This window comes from Phacochoerus africanus, chromosome 11 (assembly GCF_016906955.1).
Source record: "Phacochoerus africanus isolate WHEZ1 chromosome 11, ROS_Pafr_v1, whole genome shotgun sequence".
NCBI classification, from domain to species: Eukaryota; Metazoa; Chordata; class Mammalia; order Artiodactyla; family Suidae; genus Phacochoerus; species Phacochoerus africanus.
In genome coordinates this window covers 102,462,049-102,481,915 of record NC_062554.1, presented here as the reverse complement: position 1 = coordinate 102,481,915, position 19,867 = coordinate 102,462,049, and the positions used below count along the sequence as shown (strand labels likewise).

Below are 19,867 nucleotides of genomic sequence, written 5' to 3'. Positions count from 1 at the left end.
GCCCGATGTGGAAGAAAGGCCAAAGAGAACACCCCTCCCCCATCACACACACTCCCCACCAATACACGCATATCTAAAGACTCACTAGTGTACCAAAGAGGCAAAGAGAAATTTCTAAGGATCCCAGGTGGTTTCTGTGGGATGTAAACCCCTTTTCTCTGTCTCGAGTGAATTCAATATATGTCTCACCAATACTCTTAGGAGAAATGTCTTCTTTGGGGAGGAACTCAGAATAAAATAAGATGGCAGCAAGCTTTCTGAGGTTCCATATAGGTGCCTTAAACATTATCTTAGATCTAATTCAGTAAGTCATATGTGAACTACGCTAAAAATTTTCAGATATATACTCTGCAGCTGTTGTGAATGATAAAATACAAAAGCATTTTTAAAAGGCTTTATTATGGTTGATTTACAATGTTTTGTCAATTTCTGTTGTGCAGCAAAGTGACCCAGTTTTATACATATATATATATATATACTTTATATATATATACTTTTACTTTATATATATATATATACTTTTTCTCATATTACCGTCTATCACAAATGATTGGATATAATTCCCTGTGCTATACAACAGGACCTCATTGTAAAAGACTTTTAAAATTCACAGTAGATTTTGATTTTGGTATTGGATTTTCTCACTCACTTTCATGGTTGAGTCTGAGGAATTTTTGACTTTAAAAAGGAGTTCCTTAGAGTTCCCATTGTGGCTCAGCAGTAATGAGCCTGACTATTGTCCATGAGGATGCAGGTTCGATCCCTGTCCTTCCCCAGTGGGTTAAGGATCCAGCATTGCTGTGAGCTGTGGTGTAGTTTGCAGATATGGCTTGGATCCTGCATTGCTGTGGATGTGGTATAGACCGGCAGCTGCAGCTCTGATTTGACCCCTAGCGTGGAAACTTCCAGAGGCCATGGCTGCAGCCTTAAAAAAGACAAAAAATTTAAAAATAAATAAATAAAATGGAGTTCTTCATAGCTAAGACATGGAAGCAGCCTAAATGTATATCCACAAATGAATGGATGAAGATGTGTGTATGTGTGTGTATACATACATATACATACATATATAATATGTATCTATAGATGCATATATGTATATAATGTGTATGTGTAGATATATTATATATATATATAATGGAATAATACTCAGCCATAAAAAGTATGAATATGCCATTTGCAACAACATTGATGGACTTAGAGATTATCATACAAAGTGAAGCCAGAAAGAGAGACAAATACCATATGATATCACTTATATGTGGATTCTAAAATATAATACAAATAAACTTACTTATGAAACAGAAACAGACTACACAGACATAGGAAAGAAACTTATGGTTACCAAAGGGAAAAGGGGGAGTAGGGAGGGATAAATTAGGAGTTTGGGATTAGCAGATACAAACTATGATATATAAAAGAGATCAACAACAAAGTCCTACCATATAGGGAATTATATTCAATATCCTGTATTAAACTGTATGGAAAAGAATATGAGAAAGAATATATAATATTATGTATATTTATGCATATACACACATATTTATACATGCAACTGAAACACTTTGCTGCACACTGGAAACTAACACTGTAAATCAACTATACCCTCATAAAAGAGTTCCTCATTTAAAAAGGGTAGAAACCATTGATTTAAGATAATCCCAACTATGTCTTTGATGGGACTGCAAAGTACTCCTCACATAAGGCCAAACACTGTTTGGTGACTCTGTTGCCATTTACAACGGATTTTTTAAGAGTAAAAGTAAATTGCATTTTGTTTTGGTTATTTGATAACACTGAATAAATACAGAGGGGTATCTATAAAGCAGGTTTACTTAAAAAACTGTCAGATTATTTGACTTTGTAATTGAGAGAAAGTCTCCCTGTTGTTTAGTAAGAACATGCAAATCCAGAAATGCTGATTCCATTTCATTTTTCCCAGGCCCTGTTATGTGGAATACTCGTTACATGTCCTGAGGACCCCCTGAGGTATTTAGAGGAAATGATCACTGCCATTATGGAAAATGGTCTTGAAAGTGTTCTCTGGTAAGTACTGATTTGATTTATGATACAGGGATATTTTATGTGGAAGGTAAAACCCTCACTGCATAGTATCAAAAAGGTCTTAGTAATGAATGTTTTCAACCTTAAGATTGTTAAAGAATCCCTCCATAGGTTTTTAAGTCCCAAAGATTTCAACAGGAACAATTGCCTCAATGATTCCTTTTTTTTTTTTTTTGGCTCCACACTCAGCATATGGAAGTTCCCAGGCCAGGGGCTGAACCTGTGCCACAGCTGGATCCTTAAACCACTGTGCCACAAGGGAAATTCCTCCCCATTGATTCTTATAAACAGAGCACATTCTCATCAACAATATGTGCTCAAATGGCAGTTTATTTCAAGTTGAAGATGAGGACAGGAAGGCATGCCCTCTTGGGGAGCACAGCAGAATCTTGAGGGGCGGTAAAAAGCCCTCCAGGTGATTCTGACATCCTCTTCCAAGAGGAAGTGTTCTTCCTTCCCTTTCCTTACCCCTCCACCCATTAACATCACTGGTCTAATTATGGAACTAATTACTATAAAATGAAATGAATTTTTGACTGCATTTTATGATTTTATTAAAGGGATATGTGCATTGATCCATCAACAAAACCAAGAATTCGAAGACTATCTGAAACTTACCTGGAACAACTTTTTGGACTGGATGATCAGCTGGTTAGTATTATTAATCAAACATTCTATACCACACATCTTAAGTTAGGATAGGAACTTTCAGATAGATTTTAGATTTCATGAGCAGTAAGGTCAGATTGTTTTTGAAACTGGGAGCACTCAGAAAAGTGAGGGAACATCACACACTACACACACGCGCGCACACACACACACTTGCACACACACACACACTCGCACACCATTAATAATCTCCCACTCATAGTAACCTCCCAAAATTTCCAAGAAGCATTTGGACAGGCATTTTTTCTTTCTCTTTTTGATAAAATCTATTAAATTTCTCGCTTTTCCCTCCTCCACCTCTCTTGCGTCTTTATAATGATAAAAATAGCATTATAGAAAACTTTAAAGGAGGATATTTTCTTTCCTTTCTAAGCTACTTCCTCTTTATTCCATCCCCCTCCATTCTCTCTGCCATCTGCCCAAGAATTATGCTCATAAAGATACGGTCAAACCATTAATGAGACCTAACTTAAAAGCCAGACCAACTTAATGAAAGGAACAACTGGCTCCAACAGCTGGTTTTGATTTTATAAAAAGGGCAAGGAAGTAATTCAGGATATGGAGACTTTAGGAACAAAAACTGTGTTATCTAAGAGAAGCTAAAATAGCAAAAGGCATGAGGGGAGAGAAACAGCAATACAAATTAGATGTCTGTAGGACCATGTGTGATACCTCTAGATCCCAGGCTGGTGTCTCAGTGAGCGCAGGCAGGGCTCCAGAGTTTCTGGTGAAGTTGAGCTCTTGAAAAAAAAAAAAGTGTAATCAAAGCCATGGTCAAGGTGGGTGATAAGAGCCAGGAATGATCTGAAGCATCATTTAGAAGGATGAGTGGAGAGTAACACTGGATTCTCATCAGCGGTCTATAACAGAGACAGAAATAGAGGGATGGGGGTGTTTCTGCTAAGCCTGGGGTGATTCTGAGGCAACAATACACTGGGAAGAACCCTCACGATTGATCACCATTGATCTGCATCATGGTCCATGTATCTTAATGGCTTTTTCAACCATGCAATTTTGATCCACTATAGAGTGGAGATACCTGTGTTCTTGGAGGTATTTGGGGGCAACCTCAGGAGCTGGGAAGGGGACACCCAGGGATGGGGTTCTTGGTTCTTCCCTCCTCACCCCTTACTCTCTAGAATAGTTCTGTGTTAAGTTTAATGTCACATGAAAAGACCTTGAAGGCCACTGCTATAAGATACTACATTTATTAGAACCAGTGATCTAGAGGGATAAACACTGTTGCTATTTTGCAAATGACCTTATAAAACACGATCAGATTGTGTCCAATGTCTAGCTAGAAGCTTATAGAGAATCTTTAAAAGTTTGCACAGCGTTGTCTGTGGTGCACAGGTTTGATCCTTGGCCCCGTGCAGTGGTTGAGGATCTGGTGTTGCTACAGCTGTGGCACAGATCACAGCTATGGCTCGGATTCCATTTCTGGCCCAGGAACTTCCATATGATATGGGTACAGCCAAAAAAGAAAAAAAAAATGCATAGAATTCTAAGAGCCATCACAGCAGTTCAAATCTACTGTTTTACTAGAAAAGGAATTCATGACATTAAATATGCAAAATATTGGAAGCTGATCCATATTTAAAAAGGAGTATGACAATTCGCAGGCATAGAAAAGGTGCCCATAAGTTAGAAAAAAGAGAAACTATATACGATTTTGCAAAACATAAATGTCTAGGTGCCTAAGATTGCTTAGAGGGCTCGACCTCGGTCAGATAGATTAATTCACTTCTCCTTCCCTCTCAGAGAGAAAAGAAATAAGACAGTTTAATCCTCAACGCTTCTAACAGTTTACATTAAAAAAATACTAAGTAGGAGTTCCCATCGTGGTGCCGTGGTTAATGAATCCAACTAGGAACCATGAGGTTGCGGGTTCGATCCCTGGCCTTGCTCAGTGGGTTGGGGATCTGGTGTTGCTGTGAGCTGTGGTGTAGGTCACTGACACGGCTCAGATCCCACGTTGCTGTGGCTCTGGTGTAGGCTGGTAGCTACAGCTCCCGTTAGACCCCTAGTCTGGGAACCTCCACATGCTGTGGGAGCGGCCCTAGAAAAGGCAAAAAAAGAAAAATAAAAAAATACTAAGTAAATATTAGCTTTGTCCCCTCCCCCACCATTTTTCTGTCCTACACGTTTATAACCACCAGGCAGAGAGTTTTTAATGTTTTGATAAAACGCTTAAGGTCACAAACAATTGTAATTTTTCATATGGATTATTAAGATTGCTTTGCATGGTTCCAGTGTGCAATCATTTTTATGGCCTCTTATTATGCAGTCCTACACACCAAAGAGAACCTGTATATAGCCCTATTTATAAATATATATATTGTTTCTATTTGTGCAAACAGAGAAGATTGAATACAGGAAACTATAAGCCAAACGGTTAACAACAACAACAAAAATAATAGAGGAGTTCCCATTGTGACTCAGCAGGCTAAGGACCCAATGTCTCTGTGAGGAGGTGGATTTGATCCCTGGCCTTGCTCAGTGGATTAAGGATCAGTCATTGCTGAAGTTGCAACATGGGTCGCAGATGCAGCTGGGGACTGGGATAGGGTTTTGCCATGACTGTGGTGTAGACCACAGCTGCAGCTCTGATTCTACCCTACCCTGGGAACTTCCATGTGCTTCGGGTGCAGCCATAAAGAAAAGAAAAAAGAAAGAAACTGCTCTCATAACAGCAGATAGAAAGACAATTTAACTGTGTGTCCCAAGATGAAAGAATCAACCATTGTAAGGCAGAAACTAACTTCACAGACTTGATTCTCATTTCTTGGGAAATGATATCCTTAGATGGCCTCACTAATTATGAGAAGAAAAGGCATCTATAACATTAAAACATCCTTTTATTATAGAAAATTGTAAACATAACTCAGAAGTAGAGAGTATATAATGATCCCCCCTCATTCAGCTTAAACAATCATCAACAAATTGCCAATCTTGTTTATTATTCTCCCCTCCCCCCTTTTGCTGGAGTATTAGAAAGTAAATCTCAGGAACTGTATTACTTTACCAGTAAACACCTCAGTGTGCATCTTTAACAAGAAATGGCATTTTTAGAGAACATAGCACAGTGCCACTGTCAATGAAACGTCATGAAAGGAGCAACAATTCCTGAAGATAATCTAGTGCTGATTACATTTATATATATATGTGTGTGTGCGTGTGTGTGTGTGTATATAATATATAGTATCCATATTTACTTCATATTCAAGTTTTCCAAATTGCCTCAAAAATTACTTTTTACATGTTAAGGGGGAACCCATACAGGGCCCACACATTACACTCATTTGTTATGTACTCTTGTTTTTTGTCTTCTTTTTTCCCATGGCAATTATTTATTGGGGGAAAAAAAAAAAAAAGCCAGATCATCTGTCATGTAAAATGTCCCATATTCTCATTTACTCTGGAATCCTTTCATTTGTTCTGTTTCTTATACTTCCTGCAAGTTTACAGTTACATCTACAAGCTTGATTTTCTGGTTCTTTTTTCCCCTTTTTACCTCTGGTGACAAGAATACTGCAGAGGGGCGGAGTGTTGGGTTCCTCCTAGTGCATCACATCAGGGGGCACCCATGGTCTCTTTGATTCGCTTTTAATGAAGCTTGATTCCTATAGACATTAAAGTAATTGCTTATTAGTTTCATCCTACAATACTCACATAATGATTTTGAAATTACAATATCATAAAACCACTAACCATACAACTACGGAGAGCATTTGAGAAAATTATGTAATTCTTTTTGCCTTTAAGATATATATATCCTACCAAGCATTTTCATTAAATAATAATTTTTATTACCTAAAATAATTCTTTTCTGTTTTGGCTGTGCCCTCAGCATGCACAAGTTCCTGGGCCTGGGACTGAACTTGAGCCACAGCAGTGACAATGCCAAGTCCTTAACCACTAGGCCACCAGGGAACTCCTAAAGTAATTTTTTGTATTGATGTCCATTTTTTTATTTAATTATGTTTTTTCAATTATTTATAACATTACAGGACAGAAAAATCAAAACAATGAAATGAGGAGTATTCAGAGAAGTATTGCTTTCTTTCCTGTCTCTTTGTCCACTCTATTTCATCCCTTTCTTTAGGAAACAAATTTTAGCAGTTTTTGGTTTATGGCTCCATTGCTACTTTTGAAAAAATGAGGAAATACACTGTATCCTCCCCACTTTCACTTCTTTTTCTTCTTGTTCTGTTTTTTTTGTTTGTTTGTTTGTTTGTTTTTGTTTGTTTTTTTAGGGCTGCACCTGCAGCATATGGAGGTTCCCAGGTTAGGAGTTGAATCAGAGCTGTAGCTGCTGGCCTACAACACCACAGCCACAGCAACGCCAGATCCTTAACCCACTGAGTGAGGCCAGGGATGGAATCTGAGTCCTCATGGATGCTATTCAAATTTGTTTCCACTGAGCCATGATGGGAACTCTTCGCAGACACTATGTCGGGTTCTTAACCCACAGAGCCACAAAGGCAACTCCCCCTTTGACTTACAGTAAAGTAGCAGACTACACATAGCTTTCTGCTTCTTGCTTTTCTTACTCAATATGTCCTGGAGATCATTCCCTTACACAACTTTTAAAATGATGCCAGCAGAGAGAGCACTGTGTAACAAAACCCTAAAATCTAAATGAAAGATGTGAATTTAAAAAGTCTTACTGGTGTAAAAAAAAAAAAAAAGTTTAATGATGAAAAAAGAAACTTAACTTTAAGAACCTAAGGTGTGGGGCTTTAATAATTTTGGAGAAGCAGACAGATCTTAGGCCCTAAACAAGATAATCACAGTCTATATCCTTGCTGGTTTGCAGAAGTATTCCTTTTCCTTTGAGATTGGTGAAACATTAATTAAGACAATTTAATATATCTTTTTTTTTTCTTTTTTATGGCCACACCTGTGGCATGTGGAATTTCTCAGGCTAGGGGTCAAATCAGAGTTGCAGCTGCTGGCCTACACCACAGCCACACAACACTGGATTCTAGCCACAGCTGTGACCTATGCTGCAGCTTGCAGCAATGCCAGATCCTTAACCCACTGAGTGAGGCCAGGGATCAAACCTGAATCCTCACAGAGACTACGCTGGGCTCTTAACCCGCTCAGCCACAACAGCAACCCCTAAAAATAATTTATTGGGAGTTCCCATCGTGGCTCAGTGGTTAACGAATCTGACTAGTAACCATAAGGTTGCGGGTTCAATCCCTGCCCTTGCTCAGTGGGCTAAGGATCTGGTATTGCTGTGAGCTGTGATGTGGCTCGGATCTGGCGTTGCTGTGGCTCTGGTGTAGGCCAGTGGCTACAGCTCCGATTAGACCCCTAGCCTGGGAACCTCCACATGCTGCGGGAGCGGCCCTAGAAAAGGCAAAAAAGAAAAAAGAAATTCTTGACTCAAGGATTAACTGAGGAAAAAAAATAAAAGTAACTGCTCACCAGAAGAAAAAATTATAATATGCTAAACTCCAGAAATTATAATGATGTTAATGACTAATATTATATTGGGTATGTCAAATATTATAGAACTAAAACCTTTTTCTAAAGACATTATTTAAAAGCATCCATTTTCTCACACATAATAAAGTGAGTATCTTACAAAGTTAAAAAATTAATGGGACCAATTACTACTAACATTGAAGAGCCAAAAATTCAGTATCTATTAGTAAGCTGGCATTAATGATTTATAATGACATTTCATTTTATCTTTTCATTTATTAGAAAATTTTCCCATGTTTCCTCAGACTACGATACAAAGAGAACTATGCTAGTAGCATCCCAAATTTCACTGCTCTGAGTCCCTATCTTCATAACACAAGAGGTTGGTTTCTCCTTAAAATCCCAATCAATTAATTGCAATTGGTTTGGCATCCTAAGGATTTGACTTAAGTGCTCCTTTCTCTGGATTTCTCACTCAACTCAAAACATACCCGTTGGTCAGACAGTTTGAAAAAGAGAACTTTTATAAAGACCTCTATTAAGTCAAATTGGCACTTCAAGACTAAGACCACATTTATTTACATGTAAAAAAATAGCATCACTGGGTGGCAAGAATTTAAACATTCCATTCATTTTCCCACCAGTTTTGAAATGAAGTGCTCCATGATAAAATATTAATTGGAGAGACTGCATTATTTCAGAACTTGGCATAATGTCAAACTTGAGTAATATTTTTATAGCACATGATTTCAGATTTTCACAATTTAAAGTAATATGAAATTTTATGGCACTGGGCTATGTGTGCTGTGTGGAAGTGGGGGAATGCCTTTCCTGTTTTCTGTTGTACCAATAGCACTGTGCACCTCGTAGGAGCAGTTCTTTTGGATTTTGCCTGCAGTCTCTTCTTCCATAGGTTCAGACCCGCAATCTATGGGGCTGTGCTTCTCCCCCCACACCCTCAAGACTCTTCCTTTACCTGTCTGGATTCCTCTGCCTCATAAAGATAGAATTTAGTAAAAAATGACTTTAATAATTGATGTTCTCCCCTCACTACAAACATAGTTTGCATGTAATCCCCGTCAAAAGCAAGAATTTCCAAATGCCATTGAACGTGAGGCAGAATATTGGGGGGCCATGGGACTTTGTTGTAGGCCTAAAGTAAATCACATGATTAGCATGTTTATGCCATATCTGTGGACAAAGCATTCACAGCGATGTGTAAAAGAAAAATGTTTGACTTAGAAAAGTAAAGTTCAGAATTCTAAGCTATTGGTATATTTTTGAACCAAATTTATCTCTATGCTCAGCAGATGTGAACATAGGTTTGCTATATATGGTAAACCAGGCATAGGAGAAAAACATACACTACTAGCACTTAACTGTAGCCATGTACATGTACTAATAGGGTAACATAATATCTCTACTCTTTAAAGATGTACAGAAGGCATAGGCGACTTCAGCAATCCCGGGATAGCTGTTTATGTTAAGGTGTGTTATTGTGCATAGTTTCGAATGATAAGTTTGCATCTCCTTCAACATATTCCATAGTCTTTTAATTTATGTGGTTTTCCTATTTCTGCTTGGCAAGTGAGGCCATCCTGTATTTTTTTTTTTTAAAGGGGGAAAATCATGCCACTGACTTTTTATTTATTTATTTATTTTTTGTCTTTTCTAGGGCCGCTCCCCCGGCATATGGAGGTTCCCAGGCTAGGGGTCTAATTGGAGCTGTAGCTGCCGGCCTACACCAGAGTCACAGCAATGCAGGATCCGAGCTGCATCTGCAACCTACACCACAGCTCAGGGCAATGCCGGATCCTTAACCCACTGAGCCAGGCTAGGGATCGTACCCACCACCTCATGGTTCCTAGTCAGATTCATTAACCACTGCGCCACGACAGGAACTCCCTGTATTTTTTTTTAACAGAGAATCTCATTTTCTACTCTTAAGAAGGCAAAATCATTCAGTTAAATAGTGACCAGCCAACCCACAACTCTACGCCCCTATCAATATAGTTGACAAAAAAAAAAAAATAATGCCACAGTACTTAGCTTAAAATGCTTTAAAGGGAGTGCAATATAATGGGGAGAATTTCACCTGTGATTTTAACTTAATAAAACGTAATGGGCATATACAATAAAATTCCCACACTTATAAATGGTATGTGGTTCTTCTCGTCTGTTCCTATCTCCTTGCTGCCTAATTTTGCTCCCCAGCTGCAGTCAGTGTTCTCTTTCTCTTGTGTATCTTCCAGTGGTAGCCTGTGCATTCCATTTCTTTCTAATGTTTGTCATTTTATTTCTTTCTATATTTTAGGTGACTCCAGAATTAATGATAAAAGCGTGTACTTTTTATGCCGGACGTTTACTGAAGACCCACTTTTAGTAAGAACTCGATTTCTTCCTCTTGGTGTTCTTATTCTTGACATTCTCCACATGAAGGACAACTCACTCTTGGCCAGGGGTGCTGATTTTACCTATTTAATCTCATTTCCACCATTCTCTATTATGTATTTCTTTTATGTTTCATCAGCTTTTACTTAGTTAAAAGGTGTTCTTTATTTCTTTGAGGTATCACTTTCTCTCTGTCTTTTTTTTTTTTCAATAGAACTTCAAAATCGAAAGTATAGGTCCACAATCTCCTTATCTGAAGCCCTTCAACCAGGCATATTTAGGAATCTAGAGCCCTCCTACCCCTTTTTAGGGCTGCACTTGCAGCATATGGAGGTTCCAGGCCAGGGGTCAAATAGGAGCTGCAGCTGAGGCCCATGCCACAGCCACAGCAACACTGGTTCTCTCATCCACTAAGTGAGGCCAGGGATTGAACCCACATCCTCACAAGAGACAACATTGGATCTTCAACCTACTGAGCCACACTGGGAATTTCTCCTTTTTTTTTTTTAATTTTAGAAAGGTAATGTCTGTACATACTGTGTACAGTATATAACATCTTCAGCTGTGTCTGGGATGCACGTTGGAATCAAGCATGTCTGAACATCCTAGTATTTCTACAGTGAAACATATAGGTGTATTTTTACTAAGTGAAATGAAGAAAGACTATCAACAGCCACGTGCCAGATTCAGAAAGGTTTGGATGCAAGATTTGTTTAGGTCATGTCTCATTGTTGCCTCTAAATAGGTTATGGGCCACAGGGGCCGGTGGCGGCGGGAGATGGTGGAGGTGCAGCGCCAGGAGGCCGCACCTGCCAGGGTCCTCGGGGGCCCGCGGAGAGCTGGGGCCAGGGCGTTAAAAAATTTAAAAATAAATAAATTTGAAGACAATAGGTTATGAAAAAAAATTGGATTTCAAAATTTTCTGGGCTTTAGAAATGTAGACGAGGAAGTATAAGCTTCAAGGAAATGCAAGGACTGGCTATAAATAAAAATTAAAATAATTTCACAAATTATTTCGTGTCGTGGTTTTTGAAGAGGTAAAAGAGGCCCAGTGTATTATTTCTCCCTCTCAATTTATTTACTAATGTGTTGCTGTAATATCAAAATATTGCTTCTGCATTTTCTTCCTATAGCACATGGAGAGAGAGAACAGTACCTCCTATAAATGAAGATGATCCTCTGGCTGAAAAAATGGAAAAAGCAGCAGAGTATTACAATTTCAGACTTCAAAGATATGTATTTCGTCACTGGCACTCTTATGTGAAAGCTCAAAAAGAACAACTAAAAAGTAAATCCTTGCATAGTAGCAATTGGTTTTTGTTTTCATGTAGCCAAAGTTTCAACAGACTTAACAATTAAACATAGTTTCTATCAGAGAATTTATTATTTTTCATGGCTAGAGACTTATCACGAAATGTGAAGTCACTAATTTAAAATATTTAATGAGATTTGTCTCAAAGGTTTTAGTATACTAGAAAACAGGCATATTTAAAATAAAATTCTAGGAGTTCCCACTGTGGCTTAGCAGGTTAAGGACATAACATTGTCTCTGAGGATGCGGGTTTGATCCCTGGCCTCGCTGAGGGTTAAGGATCCAGCGTTGCTGTGAGCTGAGTTCATAGATTTGGCTGGAATCTGGTTTTGCTGTGGTTGTGGCATAGGCCTCAGCTACAGCTCTGATTTGACTCCTGGCCTGGGAACTTCCATATGTTGCAGGCGTGGCCCTAAAAAAAATTAAAAATAAAAATAAAATAAAATTCTATATGTATTTGTGTGATGTATAAATAAATACACTATTAACTTTTTTACATAATAGAGAGTTGGTGTGTATATACATATATATGTATATATCGAAAGTGATTATATTTTATAAAGAGCTTTCCATTCCTATTTTTTTTTTTTAATGGCCGCACCATGGCATATGGAAGTTCCTGGTCTAGGGATTGAATCAGAGCCACAGCTGCAACCTGCTGAAGCTGTCTCAGTGCTGGATCCTTTAACCCACTGCAGCAGGCCCAGGGGTCAAACCCGTGTCTCTGCAGCGAACTGAGCTAATGCAGTTGGATTTTTAACTTACTGTGCCACAGCAGGAATTCCAAGAGCTCTTCATTCTTTATAGATATTTCACTTAATGAATACCTGAGAAAACTTATAGAAAAATAATTTTCTTTTTCTTGAACCCTTGATAGTTGTAATGAGTAGATAGTGTATGCGTTCTTAGGAGCAGGGATGCAGAACTCCACCCTTTTGCTTAGATTTTATCCAGCTCACTAGATATCAGTTTGTGGCTACCATGAATCACAGAATCATTTCCTTTTGATGGGCTCTGTTGGACCCTCTGAAGGTTTTAACATAAGGGTTGTAGGCCTCTATTTCTGAGAGGAAACAATTAACTGTAGCTAAGAATGTTGTCCCCAGGCCTGCCTTAATCATCCTCCTTCCTGGCCTGGCCCCTGTGTTTGAGCTTTGGACCCCAACTTAAAAAATATATACATGGGGCAATGTATTTAATCACAGGTTACTTTAAATCAGAATACTACCTTATGATATATATCTGTGAGTATTTGAAACTTGTGGTTTTATAAAGAACAGATTTGTTATTAAAAGATATATATCTTGACATTCTATTACATCTATTATATCTTATTTTATAAACTATTAGATGACACATTGGTTCATATTATAAACATGATAGAGTGTTAAACACTGTTTTTTGGAAACAGCTTTAACTATATACCTTAATCTAATACATTTTCTTCAGATAAATTACTACGGATACAACAAATGTTCCAGTGCTGCAAGCTGATAATTATCCTAAATAAATGGAGGGATAAAGCAAGATATAAGAATAAAAAGAGAGAAAATGAGCTGGTATGGAATATTGGAAACAATTTTTTTAAAAACTGAATTTTGCTGTTACATTGCTGTTGCCTCATATAATGATGTTACGTATGGAGAAATACTAAAACCCTGAATATTACATGCTTTTCATGAGGTCCTTGTTCTTTTGGCTTAATAATTAAATTTTACCACAGCTACCCAAAATATTTCCTAACAAATCATGTTGGATGGAATTAGAGACTCTCATACTGAGTGAAGTAAGTCAGAAAGAGAAAGACATATACCATATGATACCACCTATATCTGGAATCTAATAGAAGGCACAAAGGAAGCTTTCCACAGAAAAGCAAATCATGGACTTGGAGAACAGACTTGTAGTTGCCAAGGGGGAGGGGGAGGGAGTGGGGTGGGTGGGAGCTTGGAGTTAATAGATGCAAACTATTGCCTTTGAAATGGATTAGCAATGAGATCCTGCTGTGTAGCACTGGGAACTATGTCTAGTCACTTATGACGGACCATGATAATGTGGGAAAAAAGAATGTATACACGTATGTGTAACTGGATCACCATGTTGTACAGTAGAAAAAAATTGTATTGGAGAAATAACAATAAAAAAATTCTGTTGTTTCACTTAAGCTATGGACATCAAGGAAAAAAATCTTTTTAACATTTCATTTAAATTTATTGATAAAGACACTAAGAGTCTTGTTTAAACAAACATTTAGATGGATATAGACGTCTAAAGTGGAAGAGACACTTAGAATGGGTAAGAAATGAGGTCATGCTGTATAGCACTGTGAACTATATCCAATCACTTGTGATAGGACATGATGGAAGATAATATGAAAAAATATGTCACTTTGCTATATAGCAGAAACTGACAGAATACTGAAAATCAACTATACTTTAATAAAAAATTAAAAAATAAAGTGGAAGGGAAACTTTGATATGATTATAATAGAGAAATAAATGATAAAGAGAATAAATGTATATTTTCTATATAAGATTAAATTGCTATTTATTCTCTTTCAACATTCAATGTAATAAATTATAATCTTTTTTTCCTTTTTTTTTTTACGGCCACACCTGCAGCATATGGAAGTTCCCAACCTAGGGGTCGAATTGGAGCTGCAGCTACTAGCCTTCTCTACAGCCACGCTACATCTGCAAACTATATTGCATCTTGCAGCAACACTGGATCCTTAACACACTGAACAAGGCCAGGGATCAAACCTTCATTCTAGTAGATACTAGTCGGGTTCTTTACCTGCTGAGCCACAACAGGAATTCCTAATAAATTATAATCTTAATACTTAATTATTTTTTTAACTAACAAATCGCTAAATTTAAAGCATCATTCTTAACTGGGACACCCACTAGGAATGAAAACAGTCAATATAGAGGATCTAAGCTAACTCCTGCAAATTTAAAAATATCTCTGGCTCAGAGTTTCCTGGTGGCGCAGTGGGTTAAGGATCTAGTGTTGTCACTGCTGTGGCTCAGGTTGCTGCCGTGGTGCAGGTTTGATCCCTGGCCCAAGAAGTTCTGCATGCAGTGGGCATGGCAAATAAACAAAAAAACCTTCTAGTTTGCTTAAGCTATTAGTAAAGTTTGTTATCCTTTAATGTTTTAGAATATTCACAGTAACTACTAGAATCAGAAATAGAAATGTGGCTGGAATTTTTTGAAGTTATATTATCTAGTAGGTACTGTTTTGTTAATACTCTTTGAAATGCAAAGTTGGGATAAATAGGAAAGAGAAAAATAGGAAGAAATTAAGCCCCCCTCTTTTGCGGTTGCCCTGTGGAGGGGAGGATCAATGCCTCTCACACCAGATTGGCTCAGATGTTGACACTGATGATACTGTATATGTACCAAGAGAGCAGGCAAAAATTTATTACTCATATAAAGCTTGAAACAGTGCTAGAGTCTGTGGAGGAGACTGAGATGCATAAAGCTCTCTAGAGCTTTGAGCATCAATTCTTCTTGCTCTCTAGAAATTGATCATCCACTGGTACTGAACTGGTGTTCTTACAGGATGCCCTCTAGCACGTGCCTTTTGTGGACCACATTTTCAATGTTACCAGTTAAACAGTTATATTTTGGGTATCACTGTTTTAGTCTGGTCATTCTGTGTTTTCCACCACTTCTTGTACTAAGCTAATGTTTTTGACCTGGTGCCCAAGCCTGGTCATGGATTGTCTAATGGAGAAAAGGGAACTGTACAACCAGGCTGCCCCTTTCACATCCCTTTAAACTGAATGTTCCCAAGATCAGGCAGTACTGTTCTCTTAACCATCCCCATACACTGAGCATACCGTTTTGTAGTAGTTGATATGTATGATATATAGTACTATCCTTAATATAGACATATATGAAATAGTTAATTGAGTATTAGAGAAAATGTTTTCTTTTAGCTGTGTGACCTCTTGGCCTAATGATAAGACTACAATCACTTGAGCGGAGTGAGAATGGCAGGTGTCTGCTGGGAGGAGCGGCAGGAATCACTTCTGAGTGCTAGGTCTCCAATGTGTGCTCTTCCTTAGGCTCCCACATGTTACACCAAAAATGTGTGTGTGCAATGCTTATTTACCCTAAACATGTTATACCAAAAATGTATGTGTGTGTCTGTGTATAAAACATTTATTTATCCTTAAGGATTTTTCTTGATTATGCAGTTTTCAGGAATGTACTGAAAGTTAAAATGGGGGACTTCCTGTAATGATATATCAGGCAGGGTTCCAAATTCCTTCCTTCTGACTCTTTCTATATCCCCATGCTAACCCTCTCCCTTCTATGCCCCAAAGAGTAGTTCTGTCATACCAGAACCTTGAATTTGAGGGTGTCAGCTTCTTTACCTCTAAAAGAGAAGGATGGACCATATCTTCAAGGTGACGATCTGTACCAATGCTGCATGACAAGCAGTGGAAATGATCTATAATGCGCTGTGGTTCTGAGAATATTAAATGTGGTCTGGATAATAATTTTTGTAATGACAATGATGATAAGAAATAATGTTTAACTGGTGCTATCACTGGGTCAAGCACTGTGATATATATATAATCTTGCTTAATCCTTACAAAAATTCCATGGAATTTGTAAACTATTTTCATGGCAGATGTTAAAGCATGAACTTCAATTAAGAAAATGGAGGAGCAAGTTAAAATTAAAAGTAAATGCTAAAGAAGAATCCATTTGTCCTAAACAAGATATATCTGAAGTCTTTCTTGTGGATGAGATTCCTGCATTTGACATTTCACAGTTACCCAAAAGAGCAATATTACAGGTTCGTATGAATTCGTAACGTCTTAACTAGTTATTTCCATAATGTTTGTTTAAAGAGTGGTTTATTATGAACTTTGCATGATGATGGAAGCCATATTTTGAAGGAAAATATTTTTTACAACTAGCTTTGGGTGGTCTCATTTTTTTGGAAGTCATCCATTTGGATGGCTGTGAGCAAATTATAACAATCAAATGGAGACATTAAAGCTATAGTAAGAATAAAAGGAATGTTTTTCCTTCCTTCCTCCTTCAAGCACGTGTTCTCATTTAAGGTGCAACAGATTTTTACCCCCCACTGCTTACCTTTTTATCTCCAATCCCCAATCCTTTAATCTTAACTTTATACCTACATTCTGGAAGGTAATAAGGGCTTGGTCATATTTTAGCTTTCAATTAGTTAAAATATTTATGCACATCATCTTTTCCCCTTAGATTGTAAATTCATAAAAATAAGAATCATGTCTCTATATCTTACATCTCACTGAATTGACCTCTGAAATATATGTTCCATAGTTCCAACTACTGGTTATATTCTGTGCTATTTTGACAGAGAAGTAATTTCTACTTTGTGGAACTACCTGATAAATGGTAAAACATTACCTTATTCTGGTTCATGGCAGCTTTACATTATAAAATCCCATACATTAAATCTATCCATCTACATATAGAGAATTAAGCTCAAGTTACTTGGGGAACAAGGTATCTATCTCTATATTGATATCTAACCATGCATTTTATGTATAGCATGTAGTTAGATTGAGGGTATTTTTGTCCACTGTTTCTTCTTTATGAATTACCTGTTTGTATCTTCTTGTTTTTATTTATTTTTATTTTTAAATTTTTTATATTTTTAGGGCCACATCCATGGCATATGGAGCTTCCCAGGCTAGGGGTTGAATTGGAGCTGTAGGTGCTGGCCTACACCACAGCTCACAGAAACGCTAGATCCTTAACCCACTGAGTGAGGCCAGGGATTGAACCCACGTCCTCATGGATACTAGTGAGATTTGTTTCCACTGAGCCACAAAGGGAACTCCTCTTGCTTGTTTTTAAATGAGAATTCCGTAATCTTCTTACAGTTTGTAAGAGCTCTTTATATGCTGGTAGTATTAACACTTTGCCTGGAATGTACTTGAGGTCTCCCCTCCATACTTGATATTTGCTTTCAGTTTTGCTCATGAAATCTTTTGCAGAGAGAAATCTTAAAGATTTATGGAACAAAGTCTATTACTATTGCCCTAATTATTTCTTCTTGTGTCATATTTCTGTCATTCTTAGCTGTTTTTCTAACCCATATCACACTCCTTCCTACACTTATGCAGCTGCTTTTTTGTCCTTGAGCTCCTGTGTGTTGACTGCTAATGTTTCTTTGTTTACATTGTAAGTGGCTGCATTTTCAGTTTATTACAGATTATGCCTTAATTTCTTACCGCTTCATAAATAATGGAACAGCCTAACAAGAGCATGCTTTCATTTTTCCTCTCTTGTGCTTCAGGCTACTATTGCCATGCAGATTACTTCCATGTATTTAAAAACTCTATACCAGGACTTATCATTTTTGCTTTAGACAGTCAATTATATTTTATCCGGCACATAGTTTTAATTTTTAACACTCTCAAGCAGAAAAGTTGCAAGTACAATATAAAAGCTTCTTTTCCTGAACTATTTAAAAGTAAGTTGTTGACATACTGCCTTATTACCCCTAAATACAATCAGTGTATTTACTATAAACTAGGGCATCCTTGTACAGTTAGCCATCAATCCCTAATGCTCAGACCTAATTTGGGTGTCCCCAGTTGTCCCAATAATGCAAAAGCGTGCAGTCCAGAATCACCCAGAACAATTGATTATCATGGCTCCCTCGTCTCCTTCAGTCGGCCTTTCTATAATTTTCTTTCCCTTAACTTGAAGATCAGGCCAGTTTTACTGCAGAAGACCTCTTAATTTGAGCTTGTCTTATGTTTCCTCAAGAATAGATTCGGGTCCTGCCTTTTTGTTAGAAATAACACTGACATCACGCTGTGCTCTTCTCACAGCATCCTATCAGTGGCACAGGATTTGGATTTGCCCGTGATTAGTGATGTTGGCTGTGACAGATTGATGAAGGTGGTGTCTGCTGGGCTTCTCCACTATTCAGTAGCCCCCTTTGCAATAGATATGCATTTCGTGGGTAGGTAACTTAACAGTTACATAAACATTCCTATTCCTCATCAAACTTTTAGTTTGTTTGTTTCTTTTCTTTCTTTTTTTTTGTCTTGTCTCTTTAGGGCCATGGCATTTGGAGGTTCCCAGGCTGGGGGTCCAATTGGAGCTGTAGCTGCAGGCCTATGCTAGAGCCACAGCAACACGGGATCTGAGCCGTGTCTGCGACCTACACCACAGCTCATGGCAATGCCAGATCCTTAACCCACTGAGCAAGGCCAGGGAGCAAACTCGCCACCTCATGGTTCCTAGTCAAATTCATTTCCACTGCGCCACTATGGGAACTTCTAGTTTATTTATGTCTGTGTGGACTCATGATTTTCTATTTTATTCAATGGGTTATAATCCATTACTACTACCATTTATTTTGGTACTCAAATTTTTCCTGATTCAGACAGTGGGAGTCCTTTCAAGTTGCCTTCGGTGGCCCTTTGATGCATAACTACCTTCCTTTGAGCATTTCCTCACCTTATACCACAGCGTGACGTCCCAGGCTCATCTTGTACTTTTCCTGGTCCACCTAGATAGGTCATTTCTCTACGATTCTCTGAATCCTTTTTAATAGAAAATTATGCATAGAAACCAAGTGTTGAACAGTCTATGGCCATTGGAGTGTCACTTCTCTTATGCCTTCCCAGCAGGTAGAACTAGGGACTGTAAGACAGATACAGACATTCCCCCATATCTATGTATCTATATACAGAAAACCTCAACAGCCATGTGGACACTTCCAGTGCCAATTTAGTACCACAAGTCTCTTTCTAGTTTTCCCCTTTTCCATATCCTTTTCTCCTTTTCCAATGTCCTTCTCCAACAGTGAGAATCCCAGCTCTCATTATTCTTCATATATTTACTTACTTGATCACTCCCCCATGTGTAAGCAGTCACACAAATTGCTGCCACTGTCCCATCCCTGTGAAGGTACCTTCTTGGTTCTGCTCAGGCTTTGGTATTCCTTGCCATGCTGAGGCCTTCCATG

General features: G+C 38.0%; 1 protein-coding gene across 1 annotated transcript in view; it reads left to right on the top strand.

Moving 5' to 3' along the window:
• The window catches only part of FBXL13 (F-box and leucine rich repeat protein 13), a 201,586-nt gene that overhangs the window by 15,967 nt on the left and 165,752 nt on the right, over nt 1-19,867 (top strand). Inside the window, exons 2-7 of the mRNA XM_047752710.1 lie at nt 1,943-2,046; nt 2,625-2,715; nt 10,484-10,551; nt 11,694-11,848; nt 13,322-13,431; nt 16,520-16,687. Coding sequence (XP_047608666.1) covers nt 1,943-2,046; nt 2,625-2,715; nt 10,484-10,551; nt 11,694-11,848; nt 13,322-13,431; nt 16,520-16,687 — 696 coding nt within the window. The remainder of the gene's footprint in view (nt 1-1,942; nt 2,047-2,624; nt 2,716-10,483; nt 10,552-11,693; nt 11,849-13,321; nt 13,432-16,519; nt 16,688-19,867) is intronic.